This window comes from Hemibagrus wyckioides, linkage group LG24 (assembly GCF_019097595.1).
Source record: "Hemibagrus wyckioides isolate EC202008001 linkage group LG24, SWU_Hwy_1.0, whole genome shotgun sequence".
Lineage (NCBI taxonomy): Eukaryota > Metazoa > Chordata > Actinopteri > Siluriformes > Bagridae > Hemibagrus > Hemibagrus wyckioides.
Window position 1 is genome coordinate 7,772,969 of NC_080733.1, and position 25,024 is coordinate 7,797,992.

At 39.8% G+C, this 25,024-nt stretch overlaps 3 protein-coding genes across 3 annotated transcripts; 2 read left to right on the forward strand and 1 right to left on the reverse strand.

Moving 5' to 3' along the window:
• Positions 1-11: 11 nt before the first annotated feature.
• zcchc17 (zinc finger, CCHC domain containing 17) lies at positions 12-4,452 on the forward strand. The gene is made up of 8 exons (XM_058378046.1): positions 12-187; positions 1,339-1,420; positions 1,502-1,559; positions 2,044-2,144; positions 2,286-2,377; positions 2,511-2,611; positions 3,796-3,914; positions 4,111-4,452. The coding sequence occupies exons 2-8, from the start codon at positions 1,346-1,348 to the stop codon at positions 4,264-4,266; spliced, it is 702 nt and encodes a 233-aa protein (XP_058234029.1). The 5' UTR covers positions 12-187; positions 1,339-1,345; the 3' UTR covers positions 4,267-4,452.
• Positions 4,453-4,870: 418 nt separating this feature from the next.
• On the reverse strand, positions 4,871-7,933 carry fabp3 (fatty acid binding protein 3, muscle and heart). Its single transcript, XM_058378047.1, has 4 exons — positions 7,767-7,933; positions 5,864-6,036; positions 5,190-5,291; positions 4,871-5,049 (listed from the first exon to the last, which is right to left on the reverse strand). The coding sequence occupies exons 1-4, from the start codon at positions 7,837-7,839 to the stop codon at positions 4,996-4,998; spliced, it is 402 nt and encodes a 133-aa protein (XP_058234030.1). The 5' UTR covers positions 7,840-7,933; the 3' UTR covers positions 4,871-4,995.
• A 7,015-nt stretch (positions 7,934-14,948) lies between these two features.
• On the forward strand, positions 14,949-23,259 carry dclk3 (doublecortin-like kinase 3). The gene is made up of 5 exons (XM_058377446.1): positions 14,949-15,420; positions 16,192-17,681; positions 17,776-17,908; positions 18,443-18,610; positions 18,708-23,259. The coding sequence occupies exons 1-5, from the start codon at positions 15,366-15,368 to the stop codon at positions 19,118-19,120; spliced, it is 2,259 nt and encodes a 752-aa protein (XP_058233429.1). The 5' UTR covers positions 14,949-15,365; the 3' UTR covers positions 19,121-23,259.
• The last annotated feature ends 1,765 nt before the right edge of the window (positions 23,260-25,024 follow it).

A 25,024-nucleotide genomic window follows, 5' to 3' on the forward strand; every position in this document is an offset into this window, starting at 1 on the left:
GTAGACGCGTTCTGATTGGTTCGCTAATGTTATGAAGATCTTATTGGCTGCTATCTGTTTCAAGGCGCTCTTTGAACTGGAAGTCGAACCTCGTGCACACAAGGGAAGAAAACATGTTAATGCAGGGTGATTGTTTTTTTTTTGGTCTTATTCTTTGTTGGAAATAAAACGCTTATAACAAAAAACGGTAAGTTCTGCATGATCTCATGATCTCTATGTGATCTTTTTTGCCCTAAAATAAAATCTTACACGCAATGAAAGATGGCTGATTCGTTTAAGGGTGTTATATTTAATAAATGAATTAAATGCAAGGTCTTAAATTCGTTACACTTGGATAAAGTAAAAAAAACCTGTAGTTTACCGTATAGGTGCATTTTATACGTTTATTATTAATAAGTGTAGTCTGTTTTGTTGCCATCAATCCATTTCTCCGCCCACTTCGATTAGTCACGTGACCAGATATCTATCAGTCTCAGGGCCACAAAGACTCGGACATTATTATGACCAGGTAATGTGTGCTGCACTGGTGTGAGTGCATCAGACACAGCAGTTGTTGATGGGTATTCTAACTGACCATTTGCAGTGTATTTACTGCAGTGTAATTATTTTGCCCATACAAATACATCTGACAGCTCCAGGGTCTCCTGTTCAGTCCTGATCTCAGGTTACTGGCTGTGTGGAGTTCCTGTGCATGTGTTCTCCTGGTGGGTTTCCTCTGGATTCTCCTGTTTCCTGCTAAAGCCAGTAGGTTCATGGGTGACGATGCTAAATTGGCCCTGGGTATGAAGTAGTGTGTGAATGCGTGCACACTGAAGAACTGTCAAGTCAAGAAGCTTTTATTGTCATTTCAACCACATATAGCTGACACAGTACATAGTGACCTAGGTGATTACATAGGACCCTGGTGATTACATAAACAACATAGTGTTTCAGTCACTAAAACAACAACACAGAGCTAGGACAGAAGTTGTCTGGCATCCCATCCCAGGTTGCAATCATGCCTCTTGCTCTGATTTCACTGAGATCCTGACCAGTATAAAGTGGTCACTGAAAAGGAATGAATGAATAAACCTGTACGTAACAAATCTGCTGCATGAGATTTACCAGTGCAACACACACTGCACCATTTCTGTATCACTGTTTCAGGATGAATTATTAGTTATCAACTCACCTAACATCTGATCAGCAGTGTTTCTATGGTGGTCTTTTTTTCATACCACAGTTAATGATTGTACATGTACAGTGTAAAATGAACCTGAATGGTAGTTTTGTCCTAAAAAGGAGGGGGGAGTTAGTATTAATAAAGGTAGTAATATTAGTTGCTTTTGTGTGTGTTAGAGTTGTGATGGCCGGTGAGCGCAGCAGAGAGCCAGCTGGGCTGGATGGACTACCAGAGCTGTACAGCGTTCTAAGAGGAGAGGTCAGCACTAACATCATCTAATTAGAGACATGGGATGTGTGTGGTTTCTTTCAAACATTTTCATCTCACTCTGTTTTGCAGGTGGCTTCTGTTACAACATATGGTGCTTTTGTTAAGATTCCAGGATACAGAAAACATGGTAAGTCTTTGAATTGCTTGACTAATTATGAGTACTGAAAATGGATGGAAGTTTTTCAGAATACATATACTGTGGACAGAGCCACTTGGGGACTTTCACACCGTCACAGATCTGCCATTACATCTGTCAGCTTGTGACAACAAGGAATTAGTGCCTATAATGAACTCTGTTCAGCTGCTGAAAGCTGTTGTAGAAAGGATATTAATCAGTTACAGTTACATTATTTGCTGTCCAGTGTCATCCTAATGAGGATGAGGTTCCCTTCTGAGCCTGGTTCCTCTCAACTCACAGGGAGTTTTTCCTTGTCACCGTCACCACAGGCTTGCTCATTAAGGATAAAATAGGGATAAAATAGTTGACTAATTTAATTTAATAATTTTCTTTCTCTGTTTCTCTTCTTTTGTAAAGTTGCTTTGAGACCATTTCCATTGTACAAGACGTTATATATATATTGAAATGAATTGAAAAATATGTGCTCTCTCAGGTCTAGTCCATAAGAACGACATGTCTGCCTCACGGGTTGATAATCCTGCTGAAATTGTCGATGTTGGTGAGCAAGTGTGGATTAAAGTCATAGGCAGAGAGGTAAGCACACAGAATCATAATGAACAAAGTGCTTTATAACTAATTTCTCATTCGTTTTGATGCTGCATATTCCTTATGTACGAGTAATACAATGGAAACTCTTCAAAACAACGCTATATTCTTTTCCTGTTTTTTTGCCAGATTAATGACGATAAAATCAAGCTTGCATTTTCCATGAAAGCTGTTAATCAAGGCACAGGGCGGGACCTCGATCCCAACAATGTGATGGCTGAGTATGTAGTCTTTAAGTAACATTGCATTTATTCATGTATATGACTTTATATGGATTCTTTTCTATTCTGTTTTATTTTGGCTATAGGCATTATCCATCTGAATGTATAATCACTGTGTATGTACATATATAAGGCAGGATGCACGCAGACGAAGGCAGTTCCGGGATCACACGAGTCAGAAGATCACTCTAGAGGCTGTGCTTAATACTACCTGTAAGAAGTGTGGGTGCACAGGTACGAATGATTTCATACAGGACATTATAAAACCACAGAATAAACACCATTACAATGATCTGAGCAGAATCTCTGCATAGGATAGAGAATAATTACTGTTAATTGCTGTAAATTACACTAAAGCTTCAACAGTGCAAACCCCTTCCCAAATATTTTAAGGGCAAGATATCAGCAAAACAAATCACATGGTCCTTTTTAAATTTTACTGAAACAGAAACGTGCAATAGGGAGACATGCAAAGTAAGAATTTCATTGTGTGGTCTAAACCGTTGTGTTTTCACTGTGCATATGACAATGAACTTCTTGAATCTTGAACACAAGTCTATTAACTAAATCCCTCCCTATTCAACCAATTAATTATAATACATCAGAAGTATGTTATATATATACACACACACACTGCCCCCCTACACGTTTCCTGTGAATTATAAAGAATGACAAAGTGATTGATACTGCTACTTATAAATAGCAGATAGCTATAAACGTTCACCATTTTGTTAGTTTGATTTCCAAAGCAGCAAAATGTCTCCCATTTCCAAGTTCCCTGAGTCAGTCCTTTTTGTGTTGAGTTTGACATTGTGTAGATTTCCTCCCACCTCCAAAAACACAGGCGTGCAGCTTGATAAGTAAATTGAAATTTCTCCCAGGTGTGAAAGTGTGTGTGAACTTGTGAGTGCTGTGATGATCCCATCGAGGGTGTATTCCTGTCTCGTGTCCAGCGTTCCCGTGATTAGCTCTGAGGACTCTGTGAATTTTAGCAGGATGAATTAGTTACTGAAGACAAATGAAGGAACATTGCTTGATAAAATGTGTGTGTGTACTGAGCTGCAGCACAAAATAAATTATTTTTAATTTTTTTAATCCTTTGAATTTTTATATTGTAGTGCTTTGTGTTAATATTACACCAAACTAACATTTATTTAAAATGAAAAATGACAGGCTTTGGTTATATCAATGCTTTAACTTTGTTATAACAATAAGTTTGCATGTGCTGGGAAAGCGTTTGGATTTCACATCTGAAAAGCTGTGTAAACACTTTATGTCCTCTAAGCATTGCTATGGCTTGATCTAAGGCTAAACATCTGTATGGGAACGGCTCTATGGGACTATCAAAGTATGTGAAAGGCCCAAGGTCCAGATACGTGTGTGTGTGTGTTAATTCCCGTGCATGTGTTTGCTCTTAGGTCACTTTGCAAAGGACTGTTTCTCACAGCCAGGGGAGAAACAGTATAGTTTGGTGCCAGAAGAGGAGGAGGAACCAGCCAGCCAGACTGTCCAATCAGAGCCGCAGAAAAGAAAGAAGGTTGCAAAACACCCCTCAGCCCCACCCCATAGCGAGCAATCAATCTTTTTTTTCCCCCCATCTCTTCTTATAAAAGCTCCTTCTGCTTTAGTACAAATCATCTCTCTTGTTTTTACTTACTGGGATTTCTTTTCTTTTTTTCCCCATTTAAAAAACTCACGTGTTTCTTATATTATATGATTTCTCTCTGCCACAGGAAAAGAAAGCCAAGAAGGAGAAGAAAAAGAAAGAGAGAAAGCGAGAGAGATCATCGTCAGACAGTAGTGATGATGCCAAAAGGGCAAGACACTCCCATACACATTCGGAAAAGAAGAAAAAGCACAAGAAACATAAGCACAAGACACAGAAATGAGCTCTGGAGCTCAGGTCATCGAGTTCACATGTCTAGCTGTAGAAGTCATTTGTGTGTGTATATACACCTGCACTGATCTTAGAGCGGTCAACTTTCCTGTTTGTGTCTGAAAGCCATTTTATAAAAAATTATGACTTGTTGAATGGGGGGGGGACTGATGGAGAAATAAAAGTGCTGAAGTACAAACTCGATTGTTTAATATTTCAGTTTGTTGCAATATGAAAAATAGTGGTAAAGTACATGACTAGAGTGGTTGGGATGTGGAGGTGAAAGGTCAAGGGGAAGTCATTCCTACATGACCTCCTTACCCACTGAACTGACCAAAGCCAGTCATCAGCTTAAATTAGAAAACACGTGACATGGATATGGGAACATGCTTAAATTAGACGTACAGGACACAGTCCCAGCAAACAGGCCGTTACATAGCAGACCAACACAGGAGCTTGGATCGGTTGCTGGAAATCTGTATAAATAGTCTGCGTGATGGATTTGGGATGGCACGGTGATGCAGAGCCTCAGTGCTGACCACTTCAATGTGAGGAATTTAATGACGAGGCCATGCGCTCACAATAGATTACATCAGAAAAACAACAAAATGACCATGTTTATGGGGATGTAAGCTGAGATTTATTACTTTCTTTGAAACATGGACTATTGACAACTGTAGGAAACACACTTCACAAGGCAAAGGCTTTTTCAGTAAGAACAAAGACAGTTGTAGGAGAAACTTTACTCTGCTTTCAGGTAGGATCGTGTGCAGACCACGTCGCCAAGGGTTAGTGTCTGTCAGAAAGAGAGAAAATAGAGTACAATTAAAAAAACAAAAGCATTGAACATTCTTTTAAGAATGCAAATAATGCGGTTTCCAGCCAGCAAAGATCACCACAAGCTGGACACACAATTAGTTCACAAGCTCTACTGACCAGTGTGAGGCTGTTTCCATTAACTTCTCGGACAAGTGACGTCTCCTTGCCCTCCCATCTCTGAATGTGAATCAGCTTATTCCCCTCAATGGTCACCACTGACTGAAAAACACACATGAAGATCAAGGTCAGTAAAAAAAGTGCTTTTTTATTTACTACTTTTAATCCTGTAACATAACCACACCTCAGCTTCTACCACTTTGTAATCACAGCATTATCAAAAGCATTATCTTTATTTTTCCTCTACTCAACCGTGTTGACTTAAACATTCATAAAGTTTATGTCCCGATGTACCCGAATAGGCTAATATTGTTCCACTGCTTCCATTTATTAAATAAAAATGTTTCAATCATTAAAATGTTTAGCTAGAATTAGCCTGTAATTAATTCAATGGTCTGCAATTGGACTAGTTTACACATCACTGGTTACACTGAGGGGTATGTTTGACAAGCCGCTATTACAGTAACAGGCCATCAGCGCAGCAGCTAAACATCATTTATGTAATGGATATAGGCAGCTAGCTCAACACTGTAACTTTTGTTACTTCTCAAAGGTTCTTTTGTAAGGACGACAAGGGGGCAGTTCAGCAGCGGAAGCATCATGGTCAGCACACTGGGGGCCCAGTGTAAAGTGGTTTCATAATGTTCCTCATTGATAAGTGTACTCAAACGCACCTTGACTTTACGGTCATCTGCTGTGGTCTCATCAAACTCCTCTCCCAGCTTGAAGTTGATTTCTGTACTCTTGAAGGTGCTGACTGTCTTTAGTGTGATGACATCACCTTCAATGGAAATGATGGTGGTGGGTTTGGTCATGCTGCCCACCTGGCGTGTCGCAAAACCGACACCTAGTACACACACACACACAAATATATGCGTAAGTTCGGAGGTCAAACCGAAACAGTACAAAATTTTACATAATTGTACGTCGTCTTGAAAATACAACTCACACATGCATGTTAAGTCAATAAAGTATTCCAGTTAGACATTGACCTTTCCCACATTAAACAAAGCGATAAATACTTCTGTGTATTAAAATGGCTTGGAATAATCCAATTTTCCACTCTTACATAAAATAGTCAATGGAAATTTCACAGTGGGGGGTAATGGACAGGGCAGCGGATATTCACTAAATGACACGCAAACCCTTACCAACATTCACAGGTTAACCATGGGTGACCATGTCCTTGCTAGTTACAAAGTCTGGAACGGTCAAAAGGGTCAAATCAACATTAGCAGTCTACCGCCGATAGCCAGAGTAAGCACTGAATATTGATTTTTTTCTGTAGAGTGAGCTATAATGGACAAGGTTAAGGTTTAAAGAGTTCACCATATGACCAGTCACCCTGACAAACTACTGCTATATGTTTTATAACCTGATTGAAGAAGTGGTTTCTCAGAAGGAAACATTTTCTCCACCAGACACATTTCCTCTTCTTACAAACTCTTTTCTTTGGAGTTTCTCAAAGCTACTCCCATAGGCCACAGTGCTACTGTAGGGTGTAAATAAATTTCTTATCCATGGAGGGGGGGGTTGATGCTTACGTCAACATTTCTTTCCACAATTGATTTAGCAGGCAGTGCCTTGCTAGTAAAGCTGGTCTTCCAAGAACTATTAGCATGATCTTGCTTACATTATTAAACACAAAGCATTACGCTGGAATAAGCAGGGGGTTTTTTTAACCAGGATTGCACATTTGTGCGTTTGTGTGTGTGAGATCTTGGGCAAGTTGGTACAGTACTGCTGGTCTAAACGTGTTGATTTAGTCTTGTTTGACATCAACACAAAGTCAAGTCAACACAAGCTTCAAACAATACTAAATGGTCTCCTATAAGCTGCTTGATTTCCCCACATGCTTTTTTTGGGTATGAGAATCCAAAAAACAGTGGCAATTCTGCCTGTGGGTGTATTAAATCCATATCAAGTGTATGAAATTTGCTTATTTAATCCTGCACAGGGGCTGGGTGACTAACATCATTCACCCTGGAGGAAAAGGGTGTTCTACTATACCAAACATAGACCATCAATTACATTTGCTGTAATTATAATAAACCTTTTATGATCTCGTTGCTTTACACAGTACAATAACAAGAATATGGTGTTCTATTCATTTGTGGCCAAACCACATCTATAGTTAAATTTCTCATCAGATCAAAAAAAAATTAAAGGGATGAAAAACGTGTATAACCCTAGGTAAAAAAAAATATGAATAAATAATAATAACAGGCAAAATGTCACGCTACTTAATTCACTGACGAGATATTCATGCCCACGTGCTCCAATGTAGCTCTGCGTGGGTGTGAACCATCAGAGCGCGCGCGCGCGCGTGTGTGTGTGTGTGCGGGATCCACCCTGCACCACACTAGCATCGTCCATATACACGCATTCGCATGCATTTTTAGATTCCTCCTCTCTAAAAAATAAATTTGCTTGACTCCACACGATTTCATTTGCGTTCGCGTGCTCGCAGAGATTCACGCGCTGCACTGAAGCACCTGCTCTCTCTCTCTCTCTCTCTCTCTCACGCGCACACACACAAATATTTGCACACCCTCACTGATTCAATCATACACTCACCAAGGGCTTTCATATACTCATCGAAATTCTTGCTCTCCTTAAGGTTCCACGTGCCGACGAAAGCTTCTGCCATCTTTGACACAACCGCGTGCACTGTGGGGAGAAAAAGACGGAGTGAGAATGAACGAATGAGCGGTGAAGAAATGGAGAAAGACGGAGGAGGCTGACGAGCTGCTGAGCTTCTGTAATCTTACTGGCCGATATATACCGGCTGTTCATTACGTCAGAGACAGCATGAGAAAAGGGAGGGGTGATGGAGGGGTGAATGCAAACGAGAGACACAGAAAGACATACATACACACACACACACACACACACGCTGAAAGAAAGAAGAAAAAGACAGACATGGAGGGAAAGACAGATGGGGGATGGTGGACAACAGCAGCTGTATTAACACTAGGCTTCAGAGAGGGAGAGAATGAGAGACAAAGACTGACATTGTCAGTGCAAAATAGTGTAGTATAGCTGCAAAGACATTTTGAACAAAAGAAAGAATTCTCCCTATATATATATATATATATCATGGCCCTTTCTTTAAGAAATGTTTTCGGGTATGGTAAGGTGTAGCAGATGAAATGTTCTGTACTGTGTGGCATCTTTAATTCACTGTGCATTACAGCAAAAATAATGTGACAGAAATATTGCAACAGTGGCGTGTTCAAGTAAAGGCTGCCATATGAGAAAATTGCATTTGCAGAAAATTGGCTTTGTGTCTACATTGATTTTATGAAAGAACAATGATCGATTAAAAGTTTGCATGAATTTTTTTTGGAGTATTAGCCTTCTGAGAGATATTCTGATGTCAGGAGTTGGGGAAGGAGGACATTAAGGGTAGCATCTGCAATGCTGTACCACCCAAGTGCACAGCCATGTATTGCATGTTCACTTTTGCACTTACCTAATCATGTAGCTGCTATACAATAAATATTGTAATATATATATATAAAAATGAATATGCAATAAATATTATGCTATACAATCTACACTATATTGCCAAATGTTTTGGGACACTCCTCCAAATCAGTGAATTCAGATGTTGCTTTTCAGGGGTTTGGCTCAGCCCCTTAGTTCTAGTGAAAGGAACTCTTAATGCTTCAGCATACCAAGACAATTTCATGCTCTTATCTTTGTGGAAACAGTTTGGGGATGACCCCTTCCTGTTCCAACATGACTGCACACCAGTTTGGTGTGGAGGAACTTCAGAGAGTCCTGACCTCAACCTGATAGAACACCTTTGGGATGAATTACAGTGGAGACTGTGAGCCAGTGACTGAGTCAGTGCCTGACCTCACAAATGCTCTTCTAGTGGAATGGTGAAAAATTCCCATAAACACACTCCTAAACCTTGTGGAAAGCCTTCCCAGGAGAGTTGAAGTTGTTATAGCTGCAAAGGGTAGGCCAACTCCATATTAAATTAATGTGCATGTAAAGGCAGACGTCCCAGTTTTCGCCTGGCTCACAGTCTTTTGTCCAAAATGTCTTGGTTTGCTGAAGCATTAAGAGTTCCTTTCACTGGAACTAAGGGGCCAAGTCCAACTCCTGAAAAACAACCCCTGAATTTGGAGGGGTGTCCCAAAACTTTTGGCAATCATGATTGGTGTATCATGATAAATCATTTTAGTAAAATTATGTACAATCATTATATATATATATATATAATATTATTAAAATAAAGACCCAGTACTGTATTTACACCCACTGCTGCCTGTTTGCAGACAAAACTGCAGGGGTTATTTGTCATTAGATATGCATCAAGGGTGTCATAGCAATTTGAGGCTTTGTTATTCAGTCATTTAACTGCTGTTAATGTTTTACTGTGGTTTTGGTTACTGTCATGGAATCAAGAATGGTATTAAAGTTTGAAGTTTGAGGCTTGTCTTAGTACTACGTTGATTTCAGCAATACAACCACCTAAGTGTCTTCAATTGCCTGTAAAGCTTACATTTTTTAACTGTCTCAGTTTTATTTTAAAATCGATTGCTTATGACTCATTTTTCACCAGAATTTAGAAACCTTTCATCACATGAAAGCATGATGGTGCAGCAGATAGTATCTTGAGTCCCATATTTAATCTGAACTTAGGTTTCAGGAGTTTCTGTGCATGTCCATGTCCAGGAAGGCTTCCTCCAGGTTTTCTGGTTTCCTCTCACTTCCCAGAAACATCCCTTTCAGTGAAATGGTTAATTTTATTTTCCCCCACGTGTAACTGTGTGTGTGTGTGTGTGCATGAAGCCTATCATTACTGACAATAAATAATGAATATATGAGGATAATAAAGAAGAAGAAGAAGAAGAATGCATGAATGTATTTTTAGTTCATTTCCAACTCCCTCTCTCTCTCTCTCTCTCTCTCTCTGTCTTTCACAGGCCTGTGTGGATCTATCATAGGATCTGGGAATTTCTTGCTTCCAAGCCTGGGTTTTTTGTTTTTTTGTCTGGGTGTTTCCCTCTTATTTCAGGGTGAGAGTGAAGCTGTAGTTGCTATCAGTGTGGTTTGTCTAACAGACTTCAGATCACCAGAGGTAACACTACACCTCACGGTTCTGCCACTGAAGCATGGCATTGAATTTACAGAGTGAGGGCAGCTGACCCGGGTCTGACGTGAGCAATTTTCCTTTAGCTCTCTCTCCCTGCTCTACTCACTGTATAACTGTTACTTTTACACACTGTTAAAAGCTCAAGAAGCTCAATGTATATAAATGTGGTGTTTGAACCCCAGTGTCTGAGTTAAAGCTTCTGAATAATTTATAGCGGTTAAAACATTCCTTTGGAGATTGTTATCAGATGTGTGTGACTGCACATGTGTTCCGTTTGCTTCTCATGGTCATAGTAGGTTCCTGATGCGGTCAAACAAGGCCAAGATAAATCAATCAACATGAAAGTATTTACATGCCAACCTGGACATAAATAAAACTGGTCAATGCTCCAAACCAGCTTGGGTTTTTAGGTTCGATTCAGTTCACCTCAGTCCAGTCACTATGCTCACATCAACACATGTAGCTTATTTAATTCAGGATTATCTGTTATTATTTATATTGTAATTAATATGAATATTTGTTAAAACTTTGTTGAGGTGGGAAAAAAATGGTGCAGTGTAGCCACAACCCAACCCTGCAGAAATATCTGCAACTTTTTTCCCACCAAAGTAGTCCACACCTTATTTTCCGAATTCATAATTTAATATGGGAGGAAAAAAGGCTCTGTTTCCAGCTGATTCATTACGCAGATCAGTCAGAAGGGTCAGACTTCTGGGGAAGCAGTTCCTTGGTCTGTCATGTGCACATTTGTAACACCCACACACATACAGTACATTCCCTTCCTCTGTATTTCATGTCCTATCAGACTATCAAAGCTGCTAAAATACTGTAGACACCCTACCAAAGGTTATAGCAAAGATGCGTATTATTGCCATTCTGGTTATATATTGTAATTAGTACTTTGCTGTAATTTTCATACTCCTGATTTGGTTATGTTTTAATGTGTATGTTCACTGATAGCCGTAAATAATTCCATACACAGATCAGGCATAACATTATGAGCAGTTCCAGGTGAAGTGAATAACACTGGTTATCTCCTCATTATGGCACCTGTTAGTGGGTGGGATATATTAGGCAGCAAGTGAACATTTTGTCCTCAGAGTTGATGTGTTAGAAGCAGGAAAAATGGTCAAGCATAAGGATTTGAGAGAGCTTGACCTAAGGGCCAAATTGTGATGGATCAGAATCTCCAAAACTGCAGCTCTTGTGGGGTGTTCCCGGTCTGCTGTGGTCAGAATCTATTAAAAATGGTCCAAGAAAGGAACAGTGGTGAACCAGCGACAGGGTCATGGGCGGCCAAGGTTCAGTGATGCACGTGGTGAGTGAAGGTTGGCCCGTGTGATCCAATCCACATGAGATACTGTTGCTCAAATTGCTGAAGAAGTTAATGCTGATTCTAATTAAAAGTTGTCAGAATGCACAGTGCATCATAGTTTGTTGCGTATGGGGCTGCATAGCCGCAGAACAGTCAGGGTGCCCATGCTGACCCCTGTGCACCATTGAAACTGGCAACAATGTGCATGTGAGCATGAGATCTTAACCAAGGAGCAAGGCAAACTCGTAAGGGCAGTGTCATGCTTTGGGCAATGTTCTGTTGGGAAACCTTGGGTCCTGCCATCCATGCGGATCTTACTTTGACACATACCACCTACCTAATCATTGTTGCCGACCATGCACACCCTTTTAATGGAAACAGTATTCCCTGATGGCTGTGACCTCTTTCAGCAGGATAATGTGCCATGTCACAAAGCAAAAATTATTCAGGAATGACTTGATGAGCACAACAACACGTTTGAGGTATTGACCTGGCCTCCAAATTCCCCAGATCTCAATCCAATCAAGCATCTGTGGGATGTGCTGGACAAACAAGTCCAATCCATGGATTCCCCATTTCGCAGCTTAGAGGACTTTAAGGATCTGCTGCTAACATCTTGGTGCCAGATACCACAGCACACCTTCAGGGATATAGTGGAGTCCATGCCTTGACAGGTCAGGGCTGTTTTGGCAGCAAAAGGGGGACTTACACAGGCAGGTGGTGATAGTGTTATGCCTCATCGGTGTATGTTGGAACAATGAATGTAATTTATATAGATATTATATAGATATTAATCATTTTTTCTTAGCTTCAACAGAAATTTTACCTTTGCATTTATTCATTATGACAGCAACTCAACAACCCAAACAATTTCTTATTTACCATAATATCAATTTTACATCATCCATCCATCCATTTTCTATACCCACTTTATTCCTAATTAGGGTCACGGGGATGTGCTGGAGCGTATCCCAGCACACATTGGGCGAAAGGCAGAGGTACACTCTGGACAGGTCATGTTACATCATTATTCATACATAATTTTGTGTTGTGGTTATAAAAATGACACCCGCACAGTTTACAGTGTGATTTTATGTAATGAGCTGGTGAGTGTCCCTGTCTACCAATGACTGCTCATTTCTGGTTTTCCACACCCAATTAATCAACACACATACTAATCTTGTTTAAATTATCAGTGTATCTAAACTAACACACAAGTGTGACTCAATGCTGAGATCACGTGCTTGACATTTGACACGAACAGCTGCTAAAGAGCTTGTGTAAAAGTGACCTGAAATGAAAGAGGTGAAAGGTAAAACTCATTTTGGAAATGGAAAGACAGCAGATAAATCTCACACATGCGATGTCCTCGAGCTGCTGTTCTGTATGTGTGATATGTACACGCTTGTGCATGCTTGTGTATGTTGGGGGTTAAGGGATTTGAGGCCTTGCTTTTTTAACATTTCCATATGTGCATCGCCCCCTGGAGGAAATGCAAAATGCAGACACTAAAAACTCAGGGGGTTTCCGAAACAGCATTTACGCATGAAAAATTGTTATTGTGAAAGCTGAGATGTGGACCACGAAACCGCGAGACTACCTGCAAGAGGTGGTCTGATTTCAGTTGCACTGGAACTGTGAATGTCAAAGCGTTAAAATGATAATACAAAATAAATAAATAAGTACAAAATACGATGAGTCACGTTGTGCATGAGCATTTACGCATGAAAAATTGTTACTGTGAAAGCTGTTATGCCGACCAGAAAACCTGGAATCCATATGTTGGGAAATACTTGCCAACATGTTATCATATATATTTTTCAAAATCCTTTCGAGTATTTTACCAATTATAGAAATCTTACTTTGTTTTTAAAACAAAGAAGCCTCAAGGAAATTTCAAGAGAACCAGCTTTCTTAATATGTCCTCTATTACCAGAATTTACTCCATGTGACAGTTCTAGGCTTTTAGGGACATCTTTAAAAACAAGTATTCATTGATTAGCTGCTTTAAAAAATATCATTTTATGGAGAATAGAATCAAGAAAATCTGAAACCAGGCCAGCGCTTTAGGAGACGGTCCTCAACAAACATGTCCAGTGTAAAAAAAAAAAAAAAAAAAACCACTTCACAGTCCTATACACACATCATTTAGACCAGGATGAGATGTGTCCAGTTCAGAGCAGAGTAAAGAAAGACACAAAGGATCAGGCCTGTTTTAAGGGTAACCATGGAAATACACACCAAGGAGCTGCCATTATGAAATTGTTGGGGGTTTGTGGTTGAAGCATCCCTAGGGGAAAATGAATAGAGAAAAAGGGGAAGGTTTTGTAAGGCAATGCTTTGATTGCATCTGTATATTTTTTCTCAGAAAGTAGGGCAGACTTTGAACTGGAAAAAAAGTAGATATCGTCAAACGAAAAAGATTTTCAACTTAGATAAAAAAAAAATCCAAAATGATACGTGTCTCATAGCAATCCACAACATAAGGGGGAAATCTACAGAAAAGAAAAACATTGTTTAAATGTAATTTTAAAATGTTTTCCCGTAACACTGTAGCTCAGGACCTAATCCGAAAGGCAGACAATGACATCTAACAGAGCTATATGTCAAAAAGAACAGCAATATATTTGCCAAGCAATATGGCATTGTTAGAACAAATCAGGAGAACTGTATAAGAGGCAATCACTACTCAGAGAATATGATAAAGAAAACCTTAAACAAAAGATGAACGAATGAAACTGCAATTTATATTATTTGAAATGCTATGAATATGAATTATGTTTTATATGATAGTAGAGGGTAGGGCATGGTGGCTAACACATTTTCCTCACTCCTCTGGGGTTGGGGGTTTGAGTCCTGCCTCCACCCTGTGTGTATGGAGTTTCAATGTTCTCAGGGTGCTTTTTTTTTCCCTCAGGGGATTTCCCCTGCATACTATGATATCCTTCCTTTTTCCAAATCTCTAAATTGTCCTAAAGTGTGTAAATGGGTGTGTGATTGTGCCCTACGATGAGTTGGCACCCCACCCAGGGTGTGCTCTAGTCCCCCGGGACAGGGTCCAGGCACATTGTGGTGCACAGAAAATGAATAAATGTATGTCAGTGGCGACAAAATTTTGTAGTGGGACAACTTGTTTTAATATATTATCTATCTATCTATCTATCTATCTATCTATCTATCTATCTATCTATCTATCTATCTATCTATTTATTTTTTTAAATCCAAATGTTGGGAAATACCTGCCAAAATGTTACCATTCTTTCTAATATCGCTTTAAAAGAACCAGCTTTCTTTATGTGTCCTCTATTACCAGAATTTACTCTATGTGACAGTTCTAGCCTTTTGGGGACAGTTTGAAAACACGTATTAGTTGATTAATAAATGCCATTTTAAAGGTTCTCTGATGGATAATAAGACGTGTGTGTGTGTGTGTGTGTGTTGCCTCGGAGACGCAGTTGCAGCAGGATGTAGTGTATCCGGTATCGCGCGCTCGTACACTGGCCAAAAGATGCGCCCTCTCTGCATTCCTGTGTTACTTCATTTGGCAGCATCGCGCGTTGGACCGTTTCGTTAGTTAATTATGTAATGATGTTTTGTCAAAGTTTGCTGCTTTTTGCCTTCTTGCTGGTCATGAAGTTAGCCACTTGACAGGGAGAAACGCGTCACCGACGCGTTAGGTGATTTCTGCTCTCCCGTTATGGCAATCAAAATCTCCAGCAGCCTGGAGCAGTGACTCGAGGAGGACAGCATGTGGAGCCGAAACCTAGTCCAAGAAACAGCTAGGCCTAAATGGAAAATAGCAGGTAACTTCCAGTCACTTATGAAAAAAAAAAAATGAGAACAGCTTAGGTGTGATTTTAGAAACAGTAACCTTCAGAAATGTAAGGTTAAATAAACATTAGACTTAGTTCTATTTGGAAAGGTAGTAAGCTTATTGATTGTTCTGATGCAGGTCTGTCACCATCTGTTGTATAGCTGAACTAATGAAATGTTATTAAGTTAAAAATGTACCTTACTTGAAAGTGAAAAAGACCTTTTATTGGTTCTTTAATTGCTTCTTCCTTAGTCAATTAGTAATGATGTTTATCTCTCTTTCTCTCTGCCTCTCAAACACACACACCCACACACCCACACACACACACACACCCAAGGCTACACATAAAATGCACGAAGAATACATATAACTAAGAGAAAGCTGTTCTGCCCGTTATGCCTCTGTGCCCAGTGTAAGCAGATCCGACTCAATCAGATTTGAGATCCTTTTCTTTTCCCCCAGAGCATGAGATGCCACTTGAGAATCCACATGGCTCAGACTTTCGTCTCAATGTGCACCTATTCTGAATTATTAATGTTAGACTTCCTCCTTAATTCTCTAGTGTGCTTTTTCTCTCAAAAGCAAAGCTGAGACAGAGTTTTTTGTTTTGTAGTGTATTAAACTGAAACACATCATCTTCCCGGTGTTGACTGCAGGCAAGGTTTTTAAAGTAAGCACAACAAACCAGCTATGAAGGTCACAGTGCCAGGTGAACTTCAAATCAGTGCATACAAGCTGATGTTTATGTATCTTCTTTCAGATCAAAGAACTAAACTACCTGTGTGTCCCAATGCTGCTCCTCGACATGGACTGCCTTCATACACATTTGGTTCTAAGATCCTGAGATGTCCTGCAGCCTACAGGCCCTTGGAAAAGGTCGGAAATGGCCCATGTAGGTTGGAGCAACATGTGCCACGAAGAGCAAGTGGTTATCATGGACGGCACGAAGAAGCTAGTCCAGTGCGTCCACGTATTGTGACAGTGATTCGGCCATGCGGTGAGCACAACCTGCGCAAGATCTCTCTGCTACTAAACCGACGTGCCGTACAGACGTTTGAGCTGTTGATGGCTGATGTGTCGGAAGCTCTTGGCTTCCCATGCTGGCACAGTGGTCGTGTTCGACGCCTTTTCAGCCCTGCTGGGCAAGAGATACACAGCCTCTCTGACTTTTTCCACTTTAGCAATGCCTTCCTGGCCTTTGGAGTCAGCCGTCCATCCATTACTGAAGTACAGGCTGCACTGCAGGAGCTGTATCCTGACAATCCAAGTTATTGTGACAGCTTGTTGAGCTTGTGGGAGCGGATCCTGAAGCCTAAAGCTGCTAAGACAGATAGCGGTTTCCATGATGATGTGCCCGAAGATAATTCCACTTTAAATGTAGCCCTTGATTGTGTGACAATCCAACCACAAGCCAATCATTTGCAGCCATTCCGAGCACAAGCTAGGCAGAAAGACAGGGGCAGAAGAGAGAGACAGAGAGGAGAGTGGGAAAACAGGGAGGATAGGAGAACACACCAACCTCAGACAAAAGAGGAGAGGAGGACCGACAGGAAGAATGAGCCAGTTTATTGTCGGAGCTGTAGAGGAGCTGGACCACCTATTCCTCCAATTGTAAACAAGAAGTCTACTAAATTGGAAAAGCCTAACAATGAGAGCAACGCTCCTCTTTCCCAGGATGACATTATAAAAAACTCATCACAGATGAAAAATGATCCAAACACCAAAGTCCTAATTATGGGAGCCCAAGAAGAAACCCCAAAAGAACGAGACATGCCTAATACAGAAGTGGTAGAGCAGAAAGACCTGTGGGAGAAGCTTCCACCTGATGGAATGCAGGTATCTCAGGAGGAAATCCAGCGCTGCTATGACATTGGGGGTGTGGTGGGTGATGGGAACTTTGCAGTGGTGTATGAGTGCCGTGTGCGTGGCTGCACCCAAACATTTGCCATGAAGATGGTGGACAAGGCCAAACTGCAGGGCCGGGGTCACATGATACAGAACGAGATTGCCCTATTGCGTAGCCTGGCCCACCCACGACTAGTGCAGCTGCTGCGCTCACATCACACAGACACACACGTCTACCTGTTAATGGAGCTGGTAGCTGGCGGCGATCTGTTTGATGCTATTGCCAAGTGTGGAAAATTCAGTGAGCCTTGTGCAGCTAGGATGATTCGAGACATTAGCCAGGCTCTGGAGTACATCCATAACAAGAGCATCGCACACAGAGACATCAAGCCTGAAAACCTTCTAGTGAGGAATAAGTAGATGCACTTTTATAAATAATGTTTCTTGTTTGAGATCATTAGTCAAACATGTTTTATATTTCTTAAACATACTCTCAAAGGTCCAGCGGCACAGCAATGGCAGTATCAATCTGAAGCTGGCTGATTTTGGATTAGCCATGGTAGTGACAGAGCCAATTTTTACTGTTTGTGGCACACCTACCTATGTTGCTCCTGAGATACTTGCTGAGACAGGTGAGCGGCTACACCATAAAAATTTGGTATTAGTCACATGTTTCTGTGGCCTCGAGGGGATGGAACTTCTAGAATACAATTTGTGATGACAGCCAGACAAACATTTTTTCTAAACATTGTGGAATTGTGGTAGACCAGCATGTGCTCCCTTAAACCAAGCATACTTAAACTATTATTAAACCTAATTTTCATTACTACATTGTACTCATAACTGCTCTTGTAAACTCCTGTGGTGGGAAACGGCAACATCTTATGTTTGAAATGCTCAGAAGCCTGTTATGCAAATCTATTTTTAATAAATTTAACAAATATAAAAAGTAAACACTCCCCTTTTTAAATTATAAAACCAAAATAAATCATGAAAATTTAACCTTAATGTGAAATTGAAACGTATAAAAATTTAGTGAAAAACAATCAGAAACTTTTTAGAGGAAAAAAAGGGAACATAAAAAACGTGATTGTAAATAGTATACTGGATTAGTATACTTTGGATATTAGTATTTTGTACCCTCTCATCTGTGTGTTTGTATTTAGGGTATGGTGTAGCTGTGGACGTCTGGGCAATGGGTGTGATACTCTTTGTGCTGCTCAGTGGGTTTCCACCATTCCGCAGTCCAGAACGCAATCAGGAGGAACTCTTTCATCTTATCCAGAAAGGAGAGGTCCACTTTCTGTCACCTTATTGGGACCATGTGTCTGAGGGTGCGACCCTGAACTTACACTTTGATACTTGCTCCTCCATCCTCAAATCCATCAGTAGCTCTTATTCATGACAGTGTGTTGTGTGTGTGCATTTCAGGAGCTAAAGCTCTGATCAGTGCCCTGCTAGAAGTGAACCCCAGTGTGAGACTGACAGCCGGTCAGACCCTGCAGAACAGCTGGCTTCTCCATGCAGCAGCACAGAGTGACCAGGAGGAGGCGACAGACACCAGCAACAGCAACATCAACAGGAAAGACGCACTCAAATCAGGACGCAGAAAACGTGGGGTATGGGGAAATCAGCCAAAACTAGATATATCAGCAGAGATCGATCAAGTGGCACAGAGTGAAGGGAACAGAGAAGGAAGCACAGATAAATACAAAGAAACTAACAGGAACCAGAAAGATAAGCAGACTCCTGAGAGACCATCACTAGCAAGAGAAGAAATCAACAAAAATGGTCACATGATGGAGGTATCAGTATTAGTACAGAAAGCAGATATACCTAAATAGTCCAGGTCTTGAATGCCCGCATTAAGGCAGGTAACAAAATCAGCCTTTTGTCTGATCAGCAAGGTCAGCAATATATCGGATTCACCATTATCACAGAAAACATAGCACAAGGTTGAGCAAATTTGTTCTTTGCATTTCTTCATATCTGTTATATATAACCGATTACTACAGGCTTTGGTACTCACTACTCATCACAACTGCAATATGTTTTACTGCATGACAGGATGTAATAATACTCAATAATATCCTTTTTCCACATCTGTAATATTTGAGCAATTACTATAATCATGAATTCCTTCCCTTTACTAAGAAAGTAATAAAAAAAAAAACAATGAAACTCACTTATAATGAAAGTTTGAAACTGAAATTTCATATACAAGCTGACACTATAATTTCCTCTTATCTGTGTCATGGTTGTTGTTTTGAATTGAAACAGCTGCCTATTAGTAAAGCAACTTACATTATGAGTGAGTGAATAACTTTATATGTGAAGATGTTTTGCAAGTAAAGATGTTTTCCTTCTTTACTTATTACAGAGATATAGAAAATAATTCTGTCCATGGCAATCACACATATAAACCAAGTTTTAATTTCATTCTGGACCTTCAAGATCATGTCTTTTGGACTTAGTGGCGCTTTTGCTCCTTGCCAAGTATATATAGCAAAGTTTTCACCTCATGACTCTGGCCTTACATCAGTGAAATATAAAAGATTCCTGCTACTTTATATTCTTTTTCTTTCTCGTTCTCATCTTCCAGAGGAGTTGAGAAGCGTATGATGATCAAGATGCAAACTATCATATGATATATCCTTTGTTCCTTGCTGGCTTTGTTTCTCTTAACTCTGTACTGCCGCAGCTTTTGCTGATGAAAATTCAAATGTTGGACATATTACTATGCTCTCCATGTTTGACTTTGTCCTTTAAACAGAGACATAGCCTGTTGTTTGTGTTGGAGTGTAGCAGTGTGGGTGTTGCATATGCAGAGTAACTTCATTTTATTAATTTGTATATTCAGAACTTTTTGGGAATTTTCCCAACTTCTTGTATTTCAGAGCAGAATAGTTCTGTCACACCCCTTTGGAGCTGGATTCTGGAGAATAAGCAATCTCCAAATTGTTTGGGACTGGAGTATATTCAAGAAGAACCTAAAGAAGGTTTCCATAACTGCAGCAAAATGCCATTAATAATGTGTCTTGCAGGATATATAAATACTGCTAAGCTATTCAGCCTTCCTCTGATGTTGCATGGTAACAGCAGGAAGTGAAGTGAATAGCAGATATGGCTGTGGCATTGTGGCAGCAGGAACAGAAGCCCTCTGGAAAGGGAACAGTGAGTACAGGTACAACAATGGAATTAAAACTGATTATAGAATAAAGACGTTGCCAGTGGGCATGTGAAGAACTGCAACATCTGTTAGTGGCAATGCAGCAGTGTAATGAAGTGTAGAATTCAGTGGGATTAAGTGTTAACTGCCTTGCATGGAGAGACGCTGATGTATTTCTCCTAGCTGTTTCTCATTCTCAAAAACTGAAAACTGAGCCCATCTTGGCAGAGTGTGCTGATGGTGAAATGAGGTAAATGTAAAAAAATTCCAAAAAAGGAGTCAATCCTCTGAGCATGTCACATACTAGTGAAAATGGATAACATTATAGTGGTGTTTTACGTCAACCATGATGGTAGATGATATTGAGACAAGCAAGCCCTAGTTTTTAGAGCTGCCTACGTACTGAGTCATTGCAATTGGATAGTAGACACTGTCTTGCAGCAGTTGTGTGCCACAGGGATTGGCAAACTCTGGATAAACAAGCTGTGCTTCCAAATATTGTCAGTGTTACTCACAGGCCTTATGTGCCCGCAATTTATCAGACCAAGCCTGTAGTCCCAGATTACTGTGACACTGTAAATCACTTACCTTACACTGATTGACCTGGCACCAGAAAATTGGCTTGTTCACAAAGTCTGAGACATATTCTCTTGAGTACTTTTGCTTCATGCTGGTTGTATGCTGGACAACTCTGGATCTTGCCCCATGTGCTATTTTGGATTTTTTTGGAGTTGGCTAGAAGTGCCTCTTTCTATAACTACCCCAAAGTATGTGGCAGGATTGTCTGGGCACTGGTGACAGCATCAAAAGTTTTTCTTAAAGTTACAGGGCTTTTCTAAACTTTACAGTAAAACAGTAATCCCACAGTGGGACCTGGATTTGGTGGTATGTAGTTTGTGCAGTAACAGTGTTTTTTGCTCAAGACAGCTATCACAACGCCATGCTGTTTGGTGAATCGCAGGCGCTTTCAGTCTTGTATGCCCTTGAAGATGAGAATGTGCCCCAACCAGCCCTGTGTCCAGTGAGGGCTCTCAGCGTTATGAGAAAATGACCGTTAGCTGGCAAGTTAACAAGCAGCTGTTTGTGTCCTATGGCAAGTATCTGAAAGGAGCTCTGCTATAAAGACAGTTTATCCCCTTGAGTAAAAAAAGTTATTGTGCCAGCATACTTAAATGAAGGTCAAGAAATAAACTTGTGAAGCAAGTTTCATCAGATGCTACAAATTAGGTGTTGCTTATTGCACCTCTTGTGCTCTGTTGTGGCTTTGAGTGAATCTCACCCTGAATAGTGTTGTATAAGAAAGCAATTTCTGTCATCAGTAAAGAAGTGTATCAGAACAGTGAGCAATTGTTGTCCTCAGTGAAGAACAATCATTTTTGAATAAATCATTTTTATCTTCAGTTGGAAATAGGACTTTAGTAATTCTCATCCTTCAATATAGAGCAGTAACAATACTAGTAATTCTCATTCAAAGCACAGATCTTTTATAGGCTACTAGCCAAGAGGTGAGAACTTTGCTATTTGTACTCTGCAAGGAATTGAGCAAATATGAATACTCCACTAGCTGTGAAGCAAATCATTCTGGTGGTCCTTCACTGGTATTTTAAAAAATGAATAAAATGATATCCTATAAAAATGAATAAACTACTTTGTATATTTGGGTAAATTTAGTTGGGTGATGTTGGTGAAACAGAGCAAGAGAATGACAGAAATATATGCAAGCTCTTATCTTTTCTTCTGCTTCGTAAATATACATCAAACTACAAAAGATGACGAAAGTCCTTCAGCAGGTAAGAAGCACATTATAGCCACCACTGTTAGAATCCAGATAGTGGAGGTGGGGCTTGGTGTGTGTAACTTGAGTGCCAATGACTGTGTGCACAAAAGGCAGCCATTTTAGGCACATCAGCTGCCTGGCTAGTGAGAACAGATGACCTGTGTCCCTGTATCTGAACTCTGGGATTCCTCTTTCCTTCTTCCAAATCAGTATTGTGGTATTGCATATCTGTAACAAATAGTATTTTTTCCATATATCTATTATTTTGTATGAAATAAAGTCATAACAGTTCTGTGGAAAAAAACAAACAAACAAGGTGTTCTGTATGAGTGGTTTGAATGATACATTTAGGTAGGAATATTGCTTGTTACAATTTGGTATAACTAAAGAGAAACGTTTGGTATAATTAATATTTACAGAATTTAAAGAATCTCTTAAATCTCCAAAGAAAATGTGCTGTTGCAAAAGACACTGCATTGGATGTTTTACATAACCGTAAAAAGCATTATAACGATCTAATAGAAACCGGTAGAATTTGCTATTTAAATCATATTCCTTGTAGGCATTTGCTGTAAGGTTAGTTTGCTATAAACACCACACTGACCCAACAAGTAAGACATGTTTTGTTGCAAAAACTAAGAAACACCATAATTGCTATACGACTTGCACTGCTTTCACACATAGTGTATAATATATATTATATATTATATAGTGTACTATCATATAGTCAGTTGTATGTCCCAAAATGATTGTTTGATATAAAATTGTATTGCTGATCTCCAGAGTCACAATTGGATGATTTGAAAAATCATCTACAATAAGGCTTGGTGTCTACATCAAAGTAGTGGTTAAGGTTCTGGGCCGTTGACCAGAAGATTGGGGTTCAAGCCCCAGCACCGCCCTGCTGTAACCGTTGGTCCCTTGAGCAAGCCCTCCAATCTAGCCTGCTACAGGGGCTGACCCTGCACTCTGACCCCAAACACCAAGGGGGGGGTATGTAAAGAAAGAATTTCACTGTGCAGTAATGTATATGTGACAAATAAAGACAACTTAAATTAACATGACTACGTACCTCACCAGCCTGTGTCTTCTCATCATAAATCCATAGCTCATGATTTAGTGTCTTAATTTCTGTTTTCTGTATCATTTGTTTTCCCTTTAAAAAGTGCATGCACTGCATGTGCCTCCTCTACATAATCCTGACACATGGTAAGCAAACTGCAGGACACAAATAATCAGCAGTCAGTTTGAAATTCATTCAGTATATTAAATACCATCAGTACCTCCATTTTCAGGCTTGGGGGCTAAAGGTCTATAATAATTCATTTTCAGTCTGTTAATATGTGTATTAAAGTATGTGTTTTTTATCATCAGGCTGAAAAGCCTGTGTTTTTTACTCTTATTTCACACATACACAGTTTTTTTTACATTTTAATTAATGTCTTATTATCACCTTAGAATGCTGTTATTAGACTATTATTAAACCACAAACAAGTTCAGTCAACAAGCATCTAACACTTATTCACAAGATAATGCAACAGACTGTAAATGTATTGTTTTATCTGAAATTTATTTTGCTGAAAAGCCTGAGGCTAATGCACTTCTTCAATTTAATCCACTTTCAATACAATTTTTATTTGTACAGAACTTTTAACAATGCATTTCTTACATTATTCATTTCACAATTATTATTCAAAAAACGGGAATGTATATATAACAGAAAATATTTTATTTGGTGTAAGTTCTCAATGATATTGATTAGTAAAAAAAAAAAAAAAAACTTCTCCAACATTTGAGAAGCTGACACTTTCAGTTACACCCAGGAACCTTAAACCACCCACCCTACTGTGCTATGTCTCTGCCACATACACATAAACAAATCATGGAGATGACAGGATATACAGGATGTCAGTTGTCATGCTTTAGGCTAGCTGATCTTGTTAGACCGCGTCTTTGGACAGAAGTGATTACTCAGTAGGACACCCGTGTTTCATTGAATGACAGACAAATAATGACTGAATACAGTATGCTGTTTATTCACACTTGTTTTGTAGTATGTTATATGATTTAAAGACAGCAAGTGAGGGAAGAAGAAAAAGATCATGTTTAATGCTTATGTGGGATCTCATAATGGGAGTTACCAATCTAGTTGTGATTTTTTTGTTTGTTTGTTTGTTTGTTTTTTAGGACACTTTGGTAATGAAGATCTCTATGAACTTATTTAGAAGTTTAGTAATTTATGATTTAATGGTTTATTTAGGTAAAAAGATTAGTCATAATAATCACTTCTGGCAATAATACAAAAATATTATTATATATATTAGTCAAATGTGCAATATTTGTAGTGTTATGGCAAATCTTTAACATGGTAAGGGGTCTCTGGCTCTGAAAAAAAAAAAAAGTTTGAAGACCCCTGACATATAGAAAAGCAGCTCGTTATCAAGTTATTTTCGTTAATTGCATATAACGGACCGCTGCCATTTTGTCGCATACATCTCGGTTTCTGGTCTGTGGTCACCTTACTGAAGCTGACCTGCAGGAGGCCGCTGCGCATGCGCGAACGAGACTCTTTAAAATACCCCCACAGTGTAGCTGTAATATTGACAGTCATCTGATGAAACACGGGTCTGTGCCGCGGCCAATCAGAGAGGACGCGAAGGACTTGTAGACACCAACCATGACACCTATGGGCAAAACACTCAGTAAACAACTATTAACCGGACACGTGATTGGCTACTAATTCAGCCCGTTTTGTGTAAACGCGCCTCTGATTGGTGAAAATCGGGACGGGACGAGGAGAGG